At 40.8% G+C, this 17,866-nt stretch overlaps 2 protein-coding genes across 7 annotated transcripts in view; one reads left to right on the plus strand and one right to left on the minus strand.

Moving 5' to 3' along the window:
* The window catches only part of kansl1a (KAT8 regulatory NSL complex subunit 1a), a 36,953-nt gene extending 27,944 nt beyond the window's left edge, over positions 1-9,009 (plus strand). For both annotated transcript variants that reach the window (XM_036573279.1, XM_036573280.1), the window contains exons 6-14: positions 553-718; positions 2,106-2,291; positions 2,704-2,889; positions 4,202-4,353; positions 5,026-5,144; positions 5,346-5,403; positions 5,503-5,615; positions 6,233-6,488; positions 7,630-9,009. In XM_036573279.1, coding sequence (XP_036429172.1) covers positions 553-718; positions 2,106-2,291; positions 2,704-2,889; positions 4,202-4,353; positions 5,026-5,144; positions 5,346-5,403; positions 5,503-5,615; positions 6,233-6,488; positions 7,630-7,773 — 1,380 coding nt within the window. In that variant the 3' untranslated portion in view covers positions 7,774-9,009. The remainder of the gene's footprint in view (positions 1-552; positions 719-2,105; positions 2,292-2,703; positions 2,890-4,201; positions 4,354-5,025; positions 5,145-5,345; positions 5,404-5,502; positions 5,616-6,232; positions 6,489-7,629) is intronic.
* Positions 9,010-14,500: 5,491 nt separating this feature from the next.
* The window catches only part of mapta (microtubule-associated protein tau a), a 45,660-nt gene continuing 42,294 nt past the window's right edge, over positions 14,501-17,866 (minus strand). For 4 of the 5 annotated variants that reach the window (XM_036573286.1, XM_036573285.1, XM_036573284.1 and 1 more), the window contains one exon: positions 14,501-17,360. In XM_036573286.1, coding sequence (XP_036429179.1) covers positions 17,163-17,360 — 198 coding nt within the window. In that variant the 3' untranslated portion in view covers positions 14,501-17,162. The remainder of the gene's footprint in view (positions 17,361-17,866) is intronic. The other variant, XM_036573282.1, reaches the window with a different exon arrangement.

The following is a 17,866-nucleotide window of genomic DNA, read 5'->3' on the forward strand; positions in this document are numbered from 1 at the left end:
AATGTTCTTCTGTTGTTACAAGCTTGACATTGTAACAATAGCAGAACTGTTTTTGGTGCTGTATAGAACCATATACAACACATTCTCCATCAGACTGAAGACCATTTCACCATGTAAAGAACGATGTAAGCATGCAAAGTGTTCATGGTTCTATACAGAATGATTGTCTTTACTAAATAACCATCTTTAAGAACCTTGAAGAACTATTTTTCTAAGATTGTCGGCTATAATAAAAAATGCAGAATTAAATTCTTAAATTGCGATTTCGATATAAAACGATTAATCTTTCAGCCCTAGTCGATAATATCGGCATTTGGCTCAGGCCTATTGTTTGGCAACAGAGACACGTCTATTACATGGAATAGAAGGGCTGCCATGAATCGAGTGCATGAATCTAATTGAAAATCAGCGTCATGGTGCGACACCAGTTTTGTTATACTGGTATAGACAATACGTCGCCCAGCACTGCTCTGTATGTATATTTGCTGTAACGGGTCCTCAGTGTATGTACTCGTGTGTAGCAGTGAGACATGACCTCTCTTCTCTCCTCAGAGAGTGAGCTGTTCTCCGACGAGACAGTGTGAAGTCAACGCCTCCTGTGTGATGTGTGGAGGCGACCGCCTCCTGCCCAAAGCCGAACTACCGTATGAGCGCCCTCTGGTGGAGAGAGCCTCCCTCTACGACACCAGTCTTCACCACACTCTCTCCCTGCATTCAGGTACAAACTCACTGAGCTGGACTGAGTGAAGGTTCTTCAGTAACAAATTAGAGGCGCCTGTTTTTATGGAAAATGAATCACCAGATGAATTTATGACCTTACATCTCGACAGTAATATTTTTTAGGGTATACAAGAAAAACGTAGGATATGGGCCCTTTGACATACACGTAACACTAACTGCCAGCTTAATCTCCAACAGAAGAAAATTTAAAAATTGTGTAGGTTCTGTGTTTTTTCTGTTTTACTGGAAAAATATATATTGTGATGTAGATTCTCATTGATGTATTATATTTCGAACGTATAGATTCACAACATTGTATTACATTTAGTATGTATAGATTCACGTTGATGTGTTACATGTAGAATGTACAGATTCATGATGTTACATTTAGAACATATAGATTGTATAACATGTAGAACGTATAGATTCACATTGATTTATTACATTTAGAACATAGATTGTATTACATTTAGAACATATTCACATTGATCATAACATGTAGAATATATAGATTCACATTGATGCACTACATGTAGAACATATAGATTCACATTGATCATAACATGTAGAACAAATAGATTCACCTTGAAGTATTACATTTAGAACATATAGATTCACATTGATGTACTACATTTAGAACATATAGATTCACATTGATGTACTGCATTTAGAACATATAGATTCACATTGATGTACTGCATTTAGAACATATAGATTCACCTTGAAGTATTACATTTAGAACGTATTCACATTGATCATAACATGTAGAACATATAGATTCACATTGATCATAACATGTAGAACATATAGATTCACATTGATCATAACATGTAGAACGTATAGATTCACCTTGAAGTATTACATTTAGAACGTATAGATTCACATTGAAGTATTACATTTAGAACGTATAGATTCACATTGATGTACTACATTTAGAACGTATAGATTCACCTTGATGTATTACATTTAGAACGTATGGATTCACCTTGAAGTATTACATTTAGAACGTATAGATTCACCTTGATGTACTACATTTAGAACGTATAGATTCACCTTGAAGTATTACATTTAGAATGTATAGATTCACTTTGATGTACTACATTTAGTGAAGTCTATAGTGATTTATTACCTTTATAATAATATTATTTTTTCCAGTTTGGGGCAGTTTTGCGCCACTTTTGCCGTCAGCCTTAAAGGCCTTAGTTAAGTGTAATTTAACTGTATTAAATGTTAATATGGGGCATTTTGGCTCTTGGGATATTTCTGACACTCATTCCAGGATAACCGTTTTGTGATCGCTTTCAGACCTCATGCCTTTATTTCCTTCTTGAAGCACATGTGTATGTAGTTTAATGTATTGATCTCGTTCCCTCTCTGCCTGTCAGACTTGTCTCTCAGCGTGCAGCTCCAGAGTGTGTTGAAGTCTCACTGGCAGAGCCGACGCATCGAGAAGCTGAAGCCTCTGAAAAAACTCTCGCTCAAACACAAGCTCTCCCTCTTTTCCTCCTCTACGTCATCCGCACTGTCCAAACACAAGTTCAGGCTCTCCAGCTCACACATGGCTGCAGTTAGTAAGTGCTCTCTCATTCTGTCTCCGAGTCCTCCGATACCACAGAGAGGCTCGATATAGACGCCATCTGTGAATCAGGTCGCTCAGGGCAGAGAGATCAAACAGTCCCCAAAGGAAACTTATTTTTTCAGATTTATTACTATCTTACCTTCATAAAAGCTCAGAAGACTCGTGTAGGTTCACTGGTGGTTTTGGATACTAAATAAAATGTCTATATTTGTGTTGTAGTCATGGCGACCCCTGGTTCCTATCACCACCACTGTAAAGACATTGATTAAGTTTCTCTACAGTGACTCATTTCACATCAGGCCGCTCTGGATGACTTACTGAATTATTCATACTTTTTGGATTTCCCCTTTCATAGTAAAGCTGCTCGAAGCCTTATTCACTCCGTCCTCTCCTCTTTATTGCAGGGTTGTCTCGTCATAAAAACAGGTCTGACAAGTCGAGGAGGCAGCAAGCTGAGAACAACATGCGTGTGGCTAAGCTTGACACACACGCCACGCACACCACACACACACCCTGCAGGACGGAGCGCCTGCTGGACCGGAGCCTCAACCGCAAGAGGACCAGAGAGCCCTCACTGGACAGAACTGAGTGTGAGTGCTGGAATAGGATGGAGGAGAAAGATAGGCTATGTGCTAAAGTTTGTAGACACCCACTCATCCAGCGTTTCTTCTGAAATGAAGGGTGTTAGTAGTGAGTTTGTCTCTCTTTGCTGCAGTAACGACTTTACACTAGATCGGGGTCGGCAACATGTCGCTCTGGAGCTGCATGCAGCTCTTTTACTGTCCTGTTGTGGCTCCACAGCAGAATCAGATTTGTAGGTAAAAATAAAATAATCCTCCTTTACAGTAAAATAAAGCTCTGCTGATCGTTCAACACAGTTTTAACAATAAATGGTCTTAAATGTTGGAGTTAATGTAGAACTGCTGATTCACCCTTTAACCCTGAAGATCAGCGCAGACTGCTGATCACCATAGCAACACAGACAAAGTCTCACCTAGCTAGTAGCTAACGAAACAGCAAAGAGAGAGATTTAAGACCAACATAGATAATTTGGAGACGAATGGACTTATTTGTGTTTATAATCACTCCAGCTGGTTTCCTGATACGTTTAATCTGCAGTGAGAAACTGACAAATACTAAAAAGTCATGAGGCTGAAGTCGCTTCTCATTCGCCAGCTTCTCATTCGAATTTTCCCATTCCACCTTAAATGGTGCAGCAGTTACATTCTAGTGCCATTTAAGGTGGAACGGTAAAATTCGAACAAGAAGCTGGCGAATGAGAAGCGACTTCAGCCTCGTAAAAAGTCGAATGTTGAGAGACATTTTACAAGAAACAGTACTCTTGTGGAAATGTTTCCTGCCAGAGATGCGAGAAAAGTGGCTATAGCTGAGCTAAAGCTTAAAGCAGAGCAGAGTAAGTCTGCGTTTTTGTTTCTATTATATTTTTAGTCTATACTAGAACATCAGCACACACTGAGACATATTTACAGGAAAAGATGGTAAAATGGACATATGTTGTGGCTCCGAAGGTGGTTTGATTATTGTAGAAAGGATAAAAGACATTAGTGAGGTCAGATACTGATGTTGGATGGTCAGTTCTGGATCACTAACTCATCCCAAAGCTCCACCAATCCAGAGAACACAGTTCCACAGTTTACACCCCTCTAGCCCACGCTTGGTTTTGGGCATGGTGACCTTAGGCTCATGTGCAGCTGCTCCAGAGCCCATTCTATTGGTCAGTGCTTTTCTATGGAGATTATACAAGCTGTGTCAGCAATGGGGGACCTTAAAGTAGCTGAATTCACTCAGAATGTGTGTCTGGATACTTTTGGATATTTCATTTAGGCATCTACTTTGACTTTTCAGTTCATCTCCTCTTTTTCTGCTCCTTCCACCACACAGCCCCGAAGCTGCCGGTTGACGCAGGAAGCCCGTGTCCATCTCAGTCCAGCGTCCAGCCGTCCACCCCCACCTCCCTGAGCAGACAGCTGTCCCTCCCCACTGACAGCTCCACTCCGCTGGCCACCAGCAGCCAGGCTGGCTCCTGCTCTATGGTGCGAGATGTTTTGAGTTTTCCTCATTATTCAGATAAAACACTGTTCACACTTCAGTCCATGTATGAAAACCATGCTGTAAAAACAGCCCCTTTGGTGCCAATTGTTTTTTATGGTGCCATGAAAACCGACCCATTTCCACCTATTCAGCATCCTGCAGTTTCACTCTGCTCATTTATGCTGATGTGGGAATTTTTGCCTGTTTACTTTTTGAATTGAGCACAGTACAGGGCAGCCAATCATAACAGAGCTTATTTACATATGAATCTTACAGGCACAGTAACAAAAATAGTCTGTTTAATGAGATCGGGCCTCATTCTCCAGCATCCAGAAGTTTGTTCTTGAATGTGTTCTTGAGAAGGGTCCTAAGAAAAAGTCTACATCAGATTCATGACGTGTTCTTGAAGCGCAGAACCGTTCTGACGTGGGTTTTAGGAAGAACTTTCTTCGTAATAATGATTAGTGAATGAGGCCCAGTGTCTTGTACTGTGTAACTGCAGCTTTAATTTAGCCTTAATTATCTCTTCTTTATCTCTAAATCCTCTGTGTCGCACGTTGAGCTGCATTATATGTATAAAAAGTTCTGTACAAATAAGGCTGAATATTGCTGGTGTGAACTGCTTCTGGCCCCGTTTTGTATGATTACCATGTTTCTTTGTTTGATTTTTGCAGCCAATTAGAAAAAGGAGAAGCGAAAACTCGTTTGACATCAACAACATCGTCATCCCCATGTCTGTGGCAGCAACTACCAGAGTGGAGAAGCTTCAGTACAAGGAGATCATCACACCAAGGTACAGCTTTGGGATTATGTCTGCTAATCTAACGACTGGTTTAATGCACAATACTGGCAATCGGTCAGACTTTTAATCTAAAAAGATATGAATACATGCCGATTACATATTATAAATGTTTTTTTATTATTTCTTAAGATGGTATTAAGCATTGATTTTAATAAAAAAGCCCCGTATGAATCCACTTCTCTTTGGTTTTAGTTGGAGGGAGGTGGACGTCCTCTCCAGACCTCTCGCCGATGAAGACGAGGACGTAGAGGTACAGCAGCTTCCTTGTTTTCATACATTATCAGACGCTCCACAAACATTTCCGTCCGTTTAGGTTAATCTCTGTGCTGACCGCTCTCTCTGGCCGCAGGTGGAGGACATGTCGGATGCTGCTTTCGCGCAGCTCCATCTGAAGTGCGAGGATCAGGAGCGCTCTCGCTGGAGATGGACGGCCCTCGCTCCAGCCACGAGGAGAGGCAGCAGGTAGGGGAACACTGATCTCCGCAGCTCATCTTAGCACTTCGGTCACGATCTGTTTCACAGATTTTAAATTATTTTTAACTATTAACTGTATGAGTTACTGTACTTTTATGCCAGTCTTTGAAAAGTTTTTAATTGTTACACGTCTAATGTGTTTTATTCAGTTTTACTGTTCTGGCTGCCTTTTTTCTCTTTACCTTTTTCCTGTTATTAAAATCACACTTTTTATGGAAGGTGCTAAATAAATAAAGCTCATTATTATTATTGTTATGCACTGGTGGTTCCCAGCTGAGGCCCTGGAGTCCCACTGCCCTGTATATTTCACTGATTTTATGTGCTCTAACATACCTGACCAACTAATCGGCTCATTAACGAGCTCTTCCCAAGTTAAATTGGGTGTATTAGAGCAGAGAAACCATTTAAATGTGTGAAGGTCAGAGATAAAATACTCCAGGACCACAATTGAGAACCAGTGTCATAAGCGAGAACTCAAGACTGTCCAGCGTGAACGTGCTTTCCGTTTTGTCAGACCTGAGCTGTCTTGTTTTTAGATCCACTGTTGAAAATTTGGTCTTTTATAATCAGCATCGACTTTACACCCCTGTCTTGTTCCTCCGCAGGTCGTATAAGTCTTTGGACGGCCGAACGACACCGTCTCTGAGCGGGACGAACCCATCGACCCCACAGCCGTCGTCCCCGGACACAGGACACTTCCACCTGCTGCAGGACTATGGGCCCATCCCATCTCCCCTGAGCCCACCCAGCCCTGATACGCCCTGCTCCCGCGACGCACATACACCTCACTCGAGAGACGCGAACCGGCTTTACAGCGAGGACACGCGCTGCTCAACACCAGACTGCACCTACGAGGAGAGGGTACGGACTGATCATGTTCTCTATTATTATTATTATTTTTATTATTATTATTATTAGTTTTTAAAGCGGGATCTGCTGATACGATCCAGTCAGTGAAAAAAAAAAACATGAAAAAAAGTCATTCTGTGTGAAATGGTTGATTGTAGAGACTCTGAGCTCTTTACAGTGTTGGTGATAGGAACCAGGGGTCGCCATGACTACAACACAAATATAGACATTTTATTTACCATCCAAAACCACCAGTGAACCTACACGTCTTATATTGTACCAATAGGTTGGTTGTAAATTAAAAAAAAATTTTGAGGGCTAATTTAACCTGACAGCGCTGTGCATATTGTAAAACATTGAGTGCGTTTATATGCACGCAATTAATCTGATCATAATCAGATTTCTGCAGTTATCTGATTATTCAAATGGTCATGTAAACAGCACACTCTGATTTCTCAGATTGGAGTAAAGTCTAAAAAACTGATTAATAAATCCGATAAAGAGGCTGGATTTTAGCTCAGTAATCAGATTTCAGTGCATGTAAACTCTTTTCTTTCTGATTTCTCAGTCTGAGCATGTGCGAAAACAGACAGCAGTACTGGAAATAAGTGAGCAGCGTCGCCGCGAGATTTGGAGCGACACTGAAACCAAATACATGCTTTAGGAAATGAAGGATTGAAATATTCTTCATCTTCTAGTTGGTGTGTGTTCATATTTTCAGGTAAAGCGGCGCGATGTTTAGCTGCGGTATGAAGTTTGAGATTTATGTTACGTGTACGTCACGTCAGATTACTGACAAAATCAGATTTTCTGCAGTTATCGGATTATTAAGTGCATGTAAACACAGTGTCTCAGAAATCAGGCAGTGAATTCATCACCATTTCATGTAGTAACTTTCTGTGAGGGAGCTTTTAGAGGTGGACGTCTGGTTCCTATCACCACCACTGTGAACAGTTCTGACTCGGTAAGTTTCTCTAGAACAGAGTGTTTCACACCAAACCACTCTGAATGACTCTGTTTACACCTTAACCATTTAATCATGCGGACATTTTGAAAATTTGGTGGAGTTCCCCTTTGGAACGCTTTCCCTTGCCATGATTTTTGCAGTGCACACTCCGTATGAGCTGTAATGTTTGTGTGGTTCGCCCCGCAGACGGTCCAGCCGTGGGAGCACAGGAGTTTCCCGCTCTCGGAGGATCCAGCCGTGGAGCCGAATCCCGACAACGAGAAACTCCCACCGGGCTTCCGGAACAGACGCTGCAGAGCCGCCTCAGAAAGCGAAGCTTCATCGCTGTAACCACGGTCTCCAGCACAGAGAGCCCCGCCCACGTACCGGGGACCATTAAAACCACACCCCTTTCTGGCATTAACCGAAATAAAAACAGAACAACACGAACTCGTACTAAATCAAACCAAGAAATATTAAAGGACTTCTGTTGTTTGATATTCAAACATCAGCCAAATATTTTCACAGTTTTTAGTGAATATTAAGGAAATCTAAAACCTGTCTGAGGCCGTCTTTTCTCACAGGAACGAAACAAGTTAAATGTATGAAAAGCATAAAAAAAAGCATCCATAAATATTCTTATAGTCGGCTAAACTACGTTCTCGTGTGGTATTCTAACCTGTCAGGTGAACACTTCTTAGCGCACTATGTAGCAGACAGACTTCCGGGAGGCGTTCTAGGCCGAAAGGTGGGTTTCCCTGCTGACTAGTTTGTGTATGCTTGTACTGTGGAGTGACGACCAAAACCAGACGAAATAGGTTTTTCCCTCATTAATCTCAACTAATAGACGCATCATTTATCTTCCTCACTGGAGGAAACGTCTTCAACTAGAAGCACTTCATAAAATGTCTGTCTGTCCTCACAGCATCTCCATCCCTTCTGCACTCGTTCAGTGGTCCTGATTCTCTTTCTCACATCACATGCTGATAAACCAGCCCCCCCAAAAACTCCCTGAGCTCAAATACGTCCATCAGACTGCAGTTATGAACACTCTTCCTCTCTGAAGGAGGTCTTTAATACTACATCATGTAGAGCTTTTACAGCTGGGTTCCCAATTGAGTTTCCACGTCTTCGTCTCTTTTTTTATTTCTCTTCAAATCATTTTATAACTCAACGATCCGTTCCTTCACGCAGAACATCTCCCTCCCCGCCGACGTCCCTTTTACTCTCAGGTTCTACAGTTCTACAGGCGCCTGTTTCTCCCAGACGGAGCTTCTGTTCTTCTCGTTCACCGTTTCTCTGTTAAACGCAGCAGGTTTCCTTTCTGTCCACTCTCAGCACTGTCCACTGTCCACTCTGTCCCCCGGAGTAACTACTGGCTATGCAACTCAACATTATGGTTGTATCATCTCATCTCCCTGTTGTGTCTTTGTTATTCAATCACAGTGCATTTTTTTCCTCCATGCTCTTTTTTTCTGTAGTTACTCGACAGGTTTCATTGTACGTTTTAATTGTTTCAGAAGTTCAATCATTTGCAGGAAAAAAGGCTTGTAAATAGTACCATTAAAACAAGTCAAACCCCTCAAACGAAGTGCCTGTCGTTGCTGTTCAGGGGACGGAGCGATACGACTGCTTCACACTATACACACCAGAACACACCGATCGGACCACCTCCTTGTTTCTACACTCACTGTCCATTTTATCAGCTCCACTTACTATATAGGTGCACTTTGTAGTTCTACAGTTACAGACTGTAGTCCATCTGTTTCTCTGCATACTTTGTTAGCCCCCTTTTACCCTGTTCTTCAGTGGTCAGGACCCCCATGGACCCACACAGAGCAGGTACTATTTGGGTGGTGGATCATTCTCAGCACTGCAGTAACACTGACGTGGTGGTGGTGTGTTAGTGTGTGTTGCGCTGGTCTGAGTGGATCAGACACAGCAGTGCTGCTGTAGTTTGATCGCTGTATGTGGTTTATTTAATGATATGAAGTAGTAAGTTACAGGACACATTGGGCGTCTGGTGAGATGACTAATCACTAAATTATGTATTGATGAGATTCAGACCTTCGGGGCCACCACTGCATCTAATTTAATACACTGACTAAAACAAATTTCCACATCAGTCTGTTTTTCTTACTACAATAAGCTCAGAATAAAAAATATAATAAATAAAGCCACAAGTGGTGATGAAAGCTCTCCAAGAAGACCAAGCAGACACTCCAGCACAGGGTTTCTCCACCACAAGTGGGCCGCAAAGCACCCGACAGAGGTCCTCAGGCCAGTACTGAGGGGCAGCCAGTGGTTCATAGTGGGCCAGTGATGGTACTTTGTCAAAAGTCATTGAAAAAATTTGGCTTAATAATAACAGAAATATAAAATGTAAAAACCTCAAACCAATATTATTTAAGTCACAATAACAATATTCTTTTTTTGCCCCAAAGTTTCAGCTGTGCACTCGTGAGTGAACAGTTTACCTGAATTTCAGCTATAAAACAAGCTTATGTTTGCCTGTCTATTTATGGTATTGAATGTTCAGTGATGTACATGGTGTGTTGTGCCATCTGACAACTGTGAAATTTGCTGTTGCAAATTTCCCAAAAAATGAATTTTTGAATGTGAATGTTTTCTGTGGGCCTCCAAGCTTTTGGAGAGGGGGAGAACCTCTGCCGCAGCACATTTTTAGCACATACAGAAGGCGTGTTAAATCTGAGGAGGATTAGACAATTTTAAGATGCAGTGAACACACCAACACCTCTGCTGCTTGTAGAGAACTGGCTCTGTTTACGTCTGTCCCGAGGCCGGACTCAGGAAAATGTTTTCAGAAAGAAAATCGTCTCAAATTAGTGTTTTTTCTTAACTTCAGTCTTAACAAAAAAAGTTATGAAAAATGGTTGTTCTTCAAATAACTTCCTAAAATGATCTTATTTTACTGTTTTCTTAAAGTGTTATTCTTGAAAATATATTCTTAAATGTTTTCTTAACCTTTCGACCGCCTCACACTGTCTCGGGCTGTAAGAGTCGACAAGATGAGCGTCTAAATTGATCAGTTTATCCACTCCTGCCCGTCCTCGTCTCTTGCTCTCTACAGTCACCCCAGAATTATTGTATTTTCCTGTTGGCTGTTTCTTCCTTCATCAGCTTTAGTTATTGTTTGCTAAAAGTTTTTAAACACCTGGTTTGATGTTTTTTCTCCATTTTGCTCCTCTGAGCAGATTAAACAAATGATGGAAATTACAGTTTATACAAATTCAAACTGTATCTTGTGCTGTTTATAGTACATGGTAAAGTGCAACATGGCCAACATAAGAAAACAAAGATATCTTAAGAAAATATTTCAGAACTTATTAGTTTTTTTTTTCCTGAGAACTGCGTTTAAGAACATTCTTATAAACTTCTTAGTGTTTGTCTTAACAACCTTCGCAAGTTTTAATTTAAATCTGGCCCCAGCTTCATTAACCATTTCGCAGAGGTGACTGCACTGTGAAAAATGGTCAGTTCAGCCTAAAAAATATTTTCATAAGGTAACGAGACATTAACCTATTTATATTAGACTAAAAATACTTTGCATCACTCATCTACTCAGTATTTATTTAGGTTGAATTAAAACCAGTTTATTCTTACCACCTAAAGTATTTACTGTAGGTTGAACTGATGAACATATTTTACAGTGTGAATCTGTTTACAGTCGGGAAGATGACTGTAATACATGCATGTGAGGTTTGGCCTGAGAATCCAGAGTTTGGGAAGTTTGGGGACAGTCATTTATCATTTATCGCCCCCTTTTTACAAAAGTCTGCCAAGTTTATATCTTGGAGGGGGAGGGGTGGATTTACTGCACACGTCTGTCTGGTTTAGAGAGGATTAGACAAAATGTGAGTTTGAGCAGTTTTGATCCAGCTATTTGTGTGCTGTATCGCCCCCTAGTGGTGAACTTTGTTCAAAGAAAATACTCTAGTTAATAGTTTTTAGGGGTGTGGCTGCCCTGCTGTAACAAAGTCTAGATTTTTTTTAATTATTATTAAAATTCTCAGGTTCTCAGTGGTTTGAGCCACAATTTTAGAGGTTGGTTGACTTGCTGATTTTAGGTAATTTTTCAAAAATGTGTTTTCAATTTTAATCTAAATGGGTGGAGCTTTGTGGTTTAAACTGCAAGTTAGTGACCTGAGGCAAGCAATCAGAATCTAAAAGAATTTTTATTCTACACAGCAGTTTTGGTGTTACAGACCAAAATACATAAAATAGTGAGTCACAGTGCCCCCCACTGGCTGACTAGGACACTTTTCCTTCATTGAGAAGTGATTAATGTGCGACACCTGCGCTAAATCAGAAGCTGAGGTGCTGGAGCCTCTGAAAAACACTAAAATCCTGAACATTATTTAGATGCAGTTGGTGTTTGGAGCCCCGTCTTCAGGATCTGCGTTTATAAGAAGCCCACAGAAAAGGCATTTGCACTAATTGGAGAAGCTCATTTAGCTAACAGCTCTGCTGCTGCTGAAGCCCTCAGTGCCCATAATCTGTGTAAGGAATGAATATATAAGCAGGATTAGGGCAGGAGGCTGGGGGGCTGGCACAGGATCTGCTTAGCTGTTATAAAATCCCCCCTCACTTCATATAAACACACTGCACTTTTCCAAAAGCCATTAAAGGGGGCAGTAACTGCAGAGAGCCTTGACATAACGAGGTTAGCAGTGAACATGCCGAGGGTCCAGTGCACAACCTGGCTTCTTTCAAATCCATTATTCCATCTCTGCTCAACCTGTGAAAGAAGAAAGAGACCCTCCTCCTGAAGACTTGACCCTTTAGATCTGTTTGAGCTGCTCAGGGTCCAGCAGAGTTCGGTGATTAACCTGCTCCAGCAGGGAAATCAAACTGTGCTGGAATCCAGCCGTTCAGGATGGGAGCTCACCAGCCAGGTTCTAGTGCACCAGTTTAACACACCTGATCCAGGTAATAAAGACTCTCAGGAGCATCTGCATGTTAGTCAGGTGTGTTGGGTCTGAACTCTCCAGGGTGGGAGATCTCCAGGACCAGGATGGAGCATCTGTTCTAGTGGTTAAGAGTTTTGGGGTTTGTTAGAAGGCCGTCTAGCAGGCACTGAAAAAGATTTATTGGAGAACATTTATTAACCTGAGCCGAACCAGTCTGTGGATTGGACTCTGGAGTTCTGTAATGTCTGTATGAATTATTAAAACTACATCAGTGAACCTTACCCATACAGACTAATACTGAATACATCACGGCTGTCGGAAGAAAACCTCGCAGGAGAAGGAAAAACACTTTACTTTTAATGGAAGTCAATGGAACCAGAGTTTTTTTTTCCAAGTAATGTTTGGTTGTTTCTTTTGGTCCATTCATCATGAAATTTACACACAATGTAAAGAGCAAGAGGCATTTTCAGATAACGTCAAAAACTGAAAAATGACAAAAACAGACAAGATTTTGTTCTGACAGCAGTGATATATATATATATATATACACACACACTTCATATACATATACATACACACACACACATACATATATATACATATACACATACATATATATATCGCTGCTGTTGTTTTTCAGTTTTTGACATTTTCAAAATGACCAAAAGAAATGGGCCAAAATGACTTGGAAAAAACTCTGGTTCCATTGACTTCCATTAAAAGTTAACTAGGTTTTTTCCTTCTGTAAAGTTACCAATTTGGAGATACAAGGTTTTCTTCCAACAACAGCAATATATATATATATATATATATATATATTATATATATATATATAATGTATGTTTGAAGGCCCCATTATGGTGTTTTATTGTCCAGTTCAAGACGGTACGTCTCAAACAGCCTGAGATGAAATCACAGCGGGCAGATATTTAACACCTTCATACGAAAACTTGGAGCACACACTTTAAAAAGACGGTTCTTTAAGAGTTCTTTAGTACAGAAAATGATTCTATATAGAACCATGAACACTCAAAGAATCCTTTGCATGATTAAAGGGTTCTTTGCATTGTGAAAAGGCTCTTCAGACTGATGAAGAATGTGCTGTAGGCGGTTCTATATAGAACCTTTTTGAAAATGGTTCTGCTATTGTGACGATGTCAAGCTTGTAACGATAGAAGAGCCCTTTTTGATGCCATATTAAACCTTTTTCATAAAGGTTCTATATAGAACCATTTTCCTTACTAAAGAACTGTTGAAGAACCATCTTGTTTCAGAGTGTAGTAATATATTAAATTCTTAAGCACAGTCATACACAAACGTGTAGGCGACTCAGGTCGAATTCCTTTTTTTGATTTAAAATTAACACATTCTGCACATTTTAATGCACGTTACTGTTTATTTGCTAATTTAATGCAGTGGGAAAAAATATAAAACATAAATGAGGCCTGTGAAAAAGTAATGGCACATTTTAGATATTAGGTTTTATTTTTTTCCAATATGTAAAAGTGTAAGATTTGGGGATTTGGAGACCTCTCTGGTGGAAATGTGTAATTGCACTTAACATGTGGAAGCTCATTTTGTAGCGTGGGTTGTGCTTCAGTCCTCTTCCCCGAGAGAATTTAAAGAGAACTCAGTCTAAACTCGGTGAAGGACGCGTCTTCTGAGGATGCGAGTGAATTACCAACTACGGTTTTCATATCTTCATCAGTATAATGTTGATTTTGAGATCATTTGAGGCCAAAACATGGAGCCGGACCTTCTTTCTGAGTCTCTGTTTGTGGCGTTAATACGTAAAGATGTATGACGTGGTGTTAAAAACTCTCTGACTGTTCATGTTATTTTGGTTATTTAATATAATGGTTATTTCAGGCTTTACAGGGCGACTCAGCAGCTCACACTCACTGTGTTAGCCTGATTTTACTCTCCTCACTCAGTAATGACACTTATTTCGGTTCAAAACTCAGCAAATAAATGTAGATTGTGCAGTAAAATGTGCAGAAATTAAACAAATAATCTAATTTGTCCAACGATGCTCAAAGTTTTGACTGTAACTCATGTTTGATTTGCCCTTTTTGGCGCATACAAACAAAACGTACCTTCTTGACAGTGAAGACGTGAACTTTCCAAGGAACAACAACCACCAGAACTGTTATCCTTTATATCCTTTATTTCCAAATTCACATGTACATTAACAAGAATCAGTTATTAATAAAACACACTGGAACAATATTTACAATCACAATTCCCAAGCTAAAACGTACAAACAGGTGAATGGTGTCAGTGACGACAGGACGGCAAACCCTCCTCAGTCCAGACTCGGGGTCAGTGACGTGGAACTGGACGCTACGCTCAAAATAACCGGCCGTTATTCCTCACAAGGTCACTTCTGGATCACGAAACCCTTCCCTCGTCGCGCTCTCGTACACGACGTCTTCCACCCGAGGCGAAAACCCGTCCCTGTCCCTTCATACCACATACAGTACACAAACCCTGTCCAAGGAAAAACATTCAGAAACACACTGCCGATCCGTGTAGAAAACAAAAAACGAAAAAGAAAAACAAAGATGACCAAACGACTTGAGCATGCAGATTATCGTGGTGCGAGTACAACCGCTGAAACTGCTCTGCTACGTTTTTTTTTTTTTCTCAGCCCTCATGTTCCTTGGCAAATAGATCGAGATGAGTCATAAACATATAGCACACATACATTATATACTACCGCTATCTACACAGCTCCTTCTCCGTCACAAAGAAAAGTGTGGGGTATATGTTGGACAGTGAACTCCCTTCCTCTGCTATAGATATGCTAAAAAAGCACAATCCAGATTACAGGATAACACCGTGATAAAACAGAACGGTGCAGGAAGAAAAGGGAAATGCAGTCGCTCATGTGAAACGCATGCAAGGATCTTAAACAGAGCGAGCTGAACCGCGCAGTGCAGCGGAGAAATCGGCGCGTGTTTTTAGAAAAGTTGAACAGCCAGGCGGCGTAAAATGACGCTGTAGGGATGAGCACTTCACAGCATTTGCTATTCGAATATCTGCATTTTTAAACAAACAGTATTTGAGACCCCAATGAGAACAAATTTGATACTGTTATGAATAAACGACGAAGGTTTAACCTTTGTTTTTTGCGTGCAGAAGCGATCCATAGATGATCATTCAGATTAATGATTTAATACGCTAATTAACTAATCTTTTGTAAATATTTTCACGCTTAAACTTTGCCGCATTGCTTAACGTGAGATATAATACCACATACTCGATAAAAACGCGTTTAAAACTTGCGAGACATTTCATTTTATTCCACATGCCTTACTTGAATAACCGATTAAATAAACGAATGCGAAGAGGAGCTTATTCGAATAACCACGCCCATCCCTACTTTTTAGAGCGTAGCTGCATGTTGAGTCAAGACGGTTAAAAGAAATGCAAATTTCCATGCAACGTAATGGATCAAAAGGACAATACAAGATACACGATGTCGAGCCACGGCACAACCGACCGCAGTTCGACCTTGAGGAGAATCGTTTGGCAATAATTCAATGAATACTTCTCATATAACTTCATAAGGGCGCGTGGACTAAGCACAAAGAGTGGAAAGAAAAACACTTTTGGCGGAGTATTGGATCAAATCATAGCTCCTAGATATACTCTTGGCATCTACTCCAATTGCATTCACGATTCGACAACACGGGTGTACAACAAAACCGATCATCTGAACGTAATTTACTCCTACGACTGACTCACCACCAAAGCACATAGTTCTAAATAATAAACAGCAGCTTATTCAGGACTGTAATGATTAACGTGGCCACAAAATGTTCATCGAGAAGGCTTTTCAACGCTGTGAACCAAAGGGTTCACCTTCTACACCGACAACCTCTAGTCCCCAGACGTTCAGCTACGACAGTGTTAGGGTGAGAACGCTGCGTGTCAGTGTTCGAGATACACAAACGTGAGTAATTTGTTAGCAGTAAAGCAAACGTAAAAGTAGGAGAGGCATCTACAATGGACTGCCAGCAGGCACGACGATAATCATGTGTCTTTTTTCATATCAAATACATCTCATATCCACAGAATAATAAAAAGTGCCTGACAAACACCACGTTTCCTTAACGAAGCCCAACAAATTTTGCGGAAAGTATCGCACAGATAATTTAGCTTGTTTTGAAAGGATCTCCCCCTTTAAACAAGCTGCAGTCTCTTCTCAGACAGATCGTTTGGCTCTAAGTATTATTACCATTACACAACCCTGTTTTTCTTTTCTTCTTAATACTTCACGTTTATTAAAACTGGGACAAATATCTAAAGGTAGCTCGTTCTTCTGGGAACAAATCTGATCTTTGACCATTTAAGCTTCAAATCCATCTTCAAAATACGATTCCCTATGTTTCGTAAAGTGAGGAGCATTGAAATAACACTTTATAGACATAACAAATATGATTCTGATGATTTTAGGCTATCATATCTAACGTGTAGGTAAAAACCATACAAATATGTAGCACTGTTTCTGAAAATATGTCCACATATATCAAAGGAAGGATATACTGGGGAGAGATTTTTAAGAGGTACAGACAGGCGGACACTTTCAGCAGCCCTGGGTAAGTGACTCTAAGAACACTCGCAGGCTTATTATAAATGACGTTATAAAATCTTAACAGTGATGGGCGGGGCTACTTGGCGTGGGGCGTGGCCGTGAAGTGACGTCCTTTAGTGATGAAGTAGGGGAGATGACTTCTGTATATCCGTACGTTTACTGTAACGGGTGCGTTTTGGAATTCAGGAGATGGGACCTGGGGAGGGGGATCACAAGCCCTGCTTGGCCAGCGAGGCGGTCACCTGGTCCGCGAGGGTGGACAGCTGCGGAGGGTCGGCCATGTTTATGCTGCCGGAGGAGGAGACGGTGCTGAGCTGCTGGGGAGACTCGTCCAGAGAGATGATCTCAGCTCCGTGATCCGTCCGCGCCTTCGCCTGCTCGCGGAACATCAGCTTGTGCGTCTCAATCTGGCCGAGCGAAAGGAAAACCAACGCAGGTTGTTAAGAAAAACCAGCACTGATTCAGACAATTTTGGAATTCTCAAGCATTTTTTAACCTCATCTCTATCTGTGTGGCCCAATCGACCACAGATGATTTCAATATGCTACCCTGTACTTTCTGCATAATTCGGTAGTTGAGATGTAAACAAAGCCATTCAGAGTGTTTTGGTGTGAAATTGTCCATAGTAGAGAAACTTATCCTCAGTGGCGGTGACAGGAACCAGGGGTCACCATGACTACAACACAAATATAGACATTTTATTTACTATCCAGAACCACCAGTGAACCTAGCTACTAAATATGTCTGTGTTTTATATGTAATGTTGACCATAATAGTGATAAATCTAAAAGAAATACATTTTTGTTAGAGATATTTTGCATTAGATGATACTGCATATATCTCTCCACCGTCAATGCATTTAAAAAATGTGTTTTAGGCCAAAACCTTCTCAAAAAAGCAGTGTCTCAGGCAT

The sequence above is a fragment of the Colossoma macropomum genome, unplaced genomic scaffold, assembly GCF_904425465.1.
Source record: "Colossoma macropomum unplaced genomic scaffold, Colossoma_macropomum, whole genome shotgun sequence".
NCBI lineage: Eukaryota > Metazoa > Chordata > Actinopteri > Characiformes > Serrasalmidae > Colossoma > Colossoma macropomum.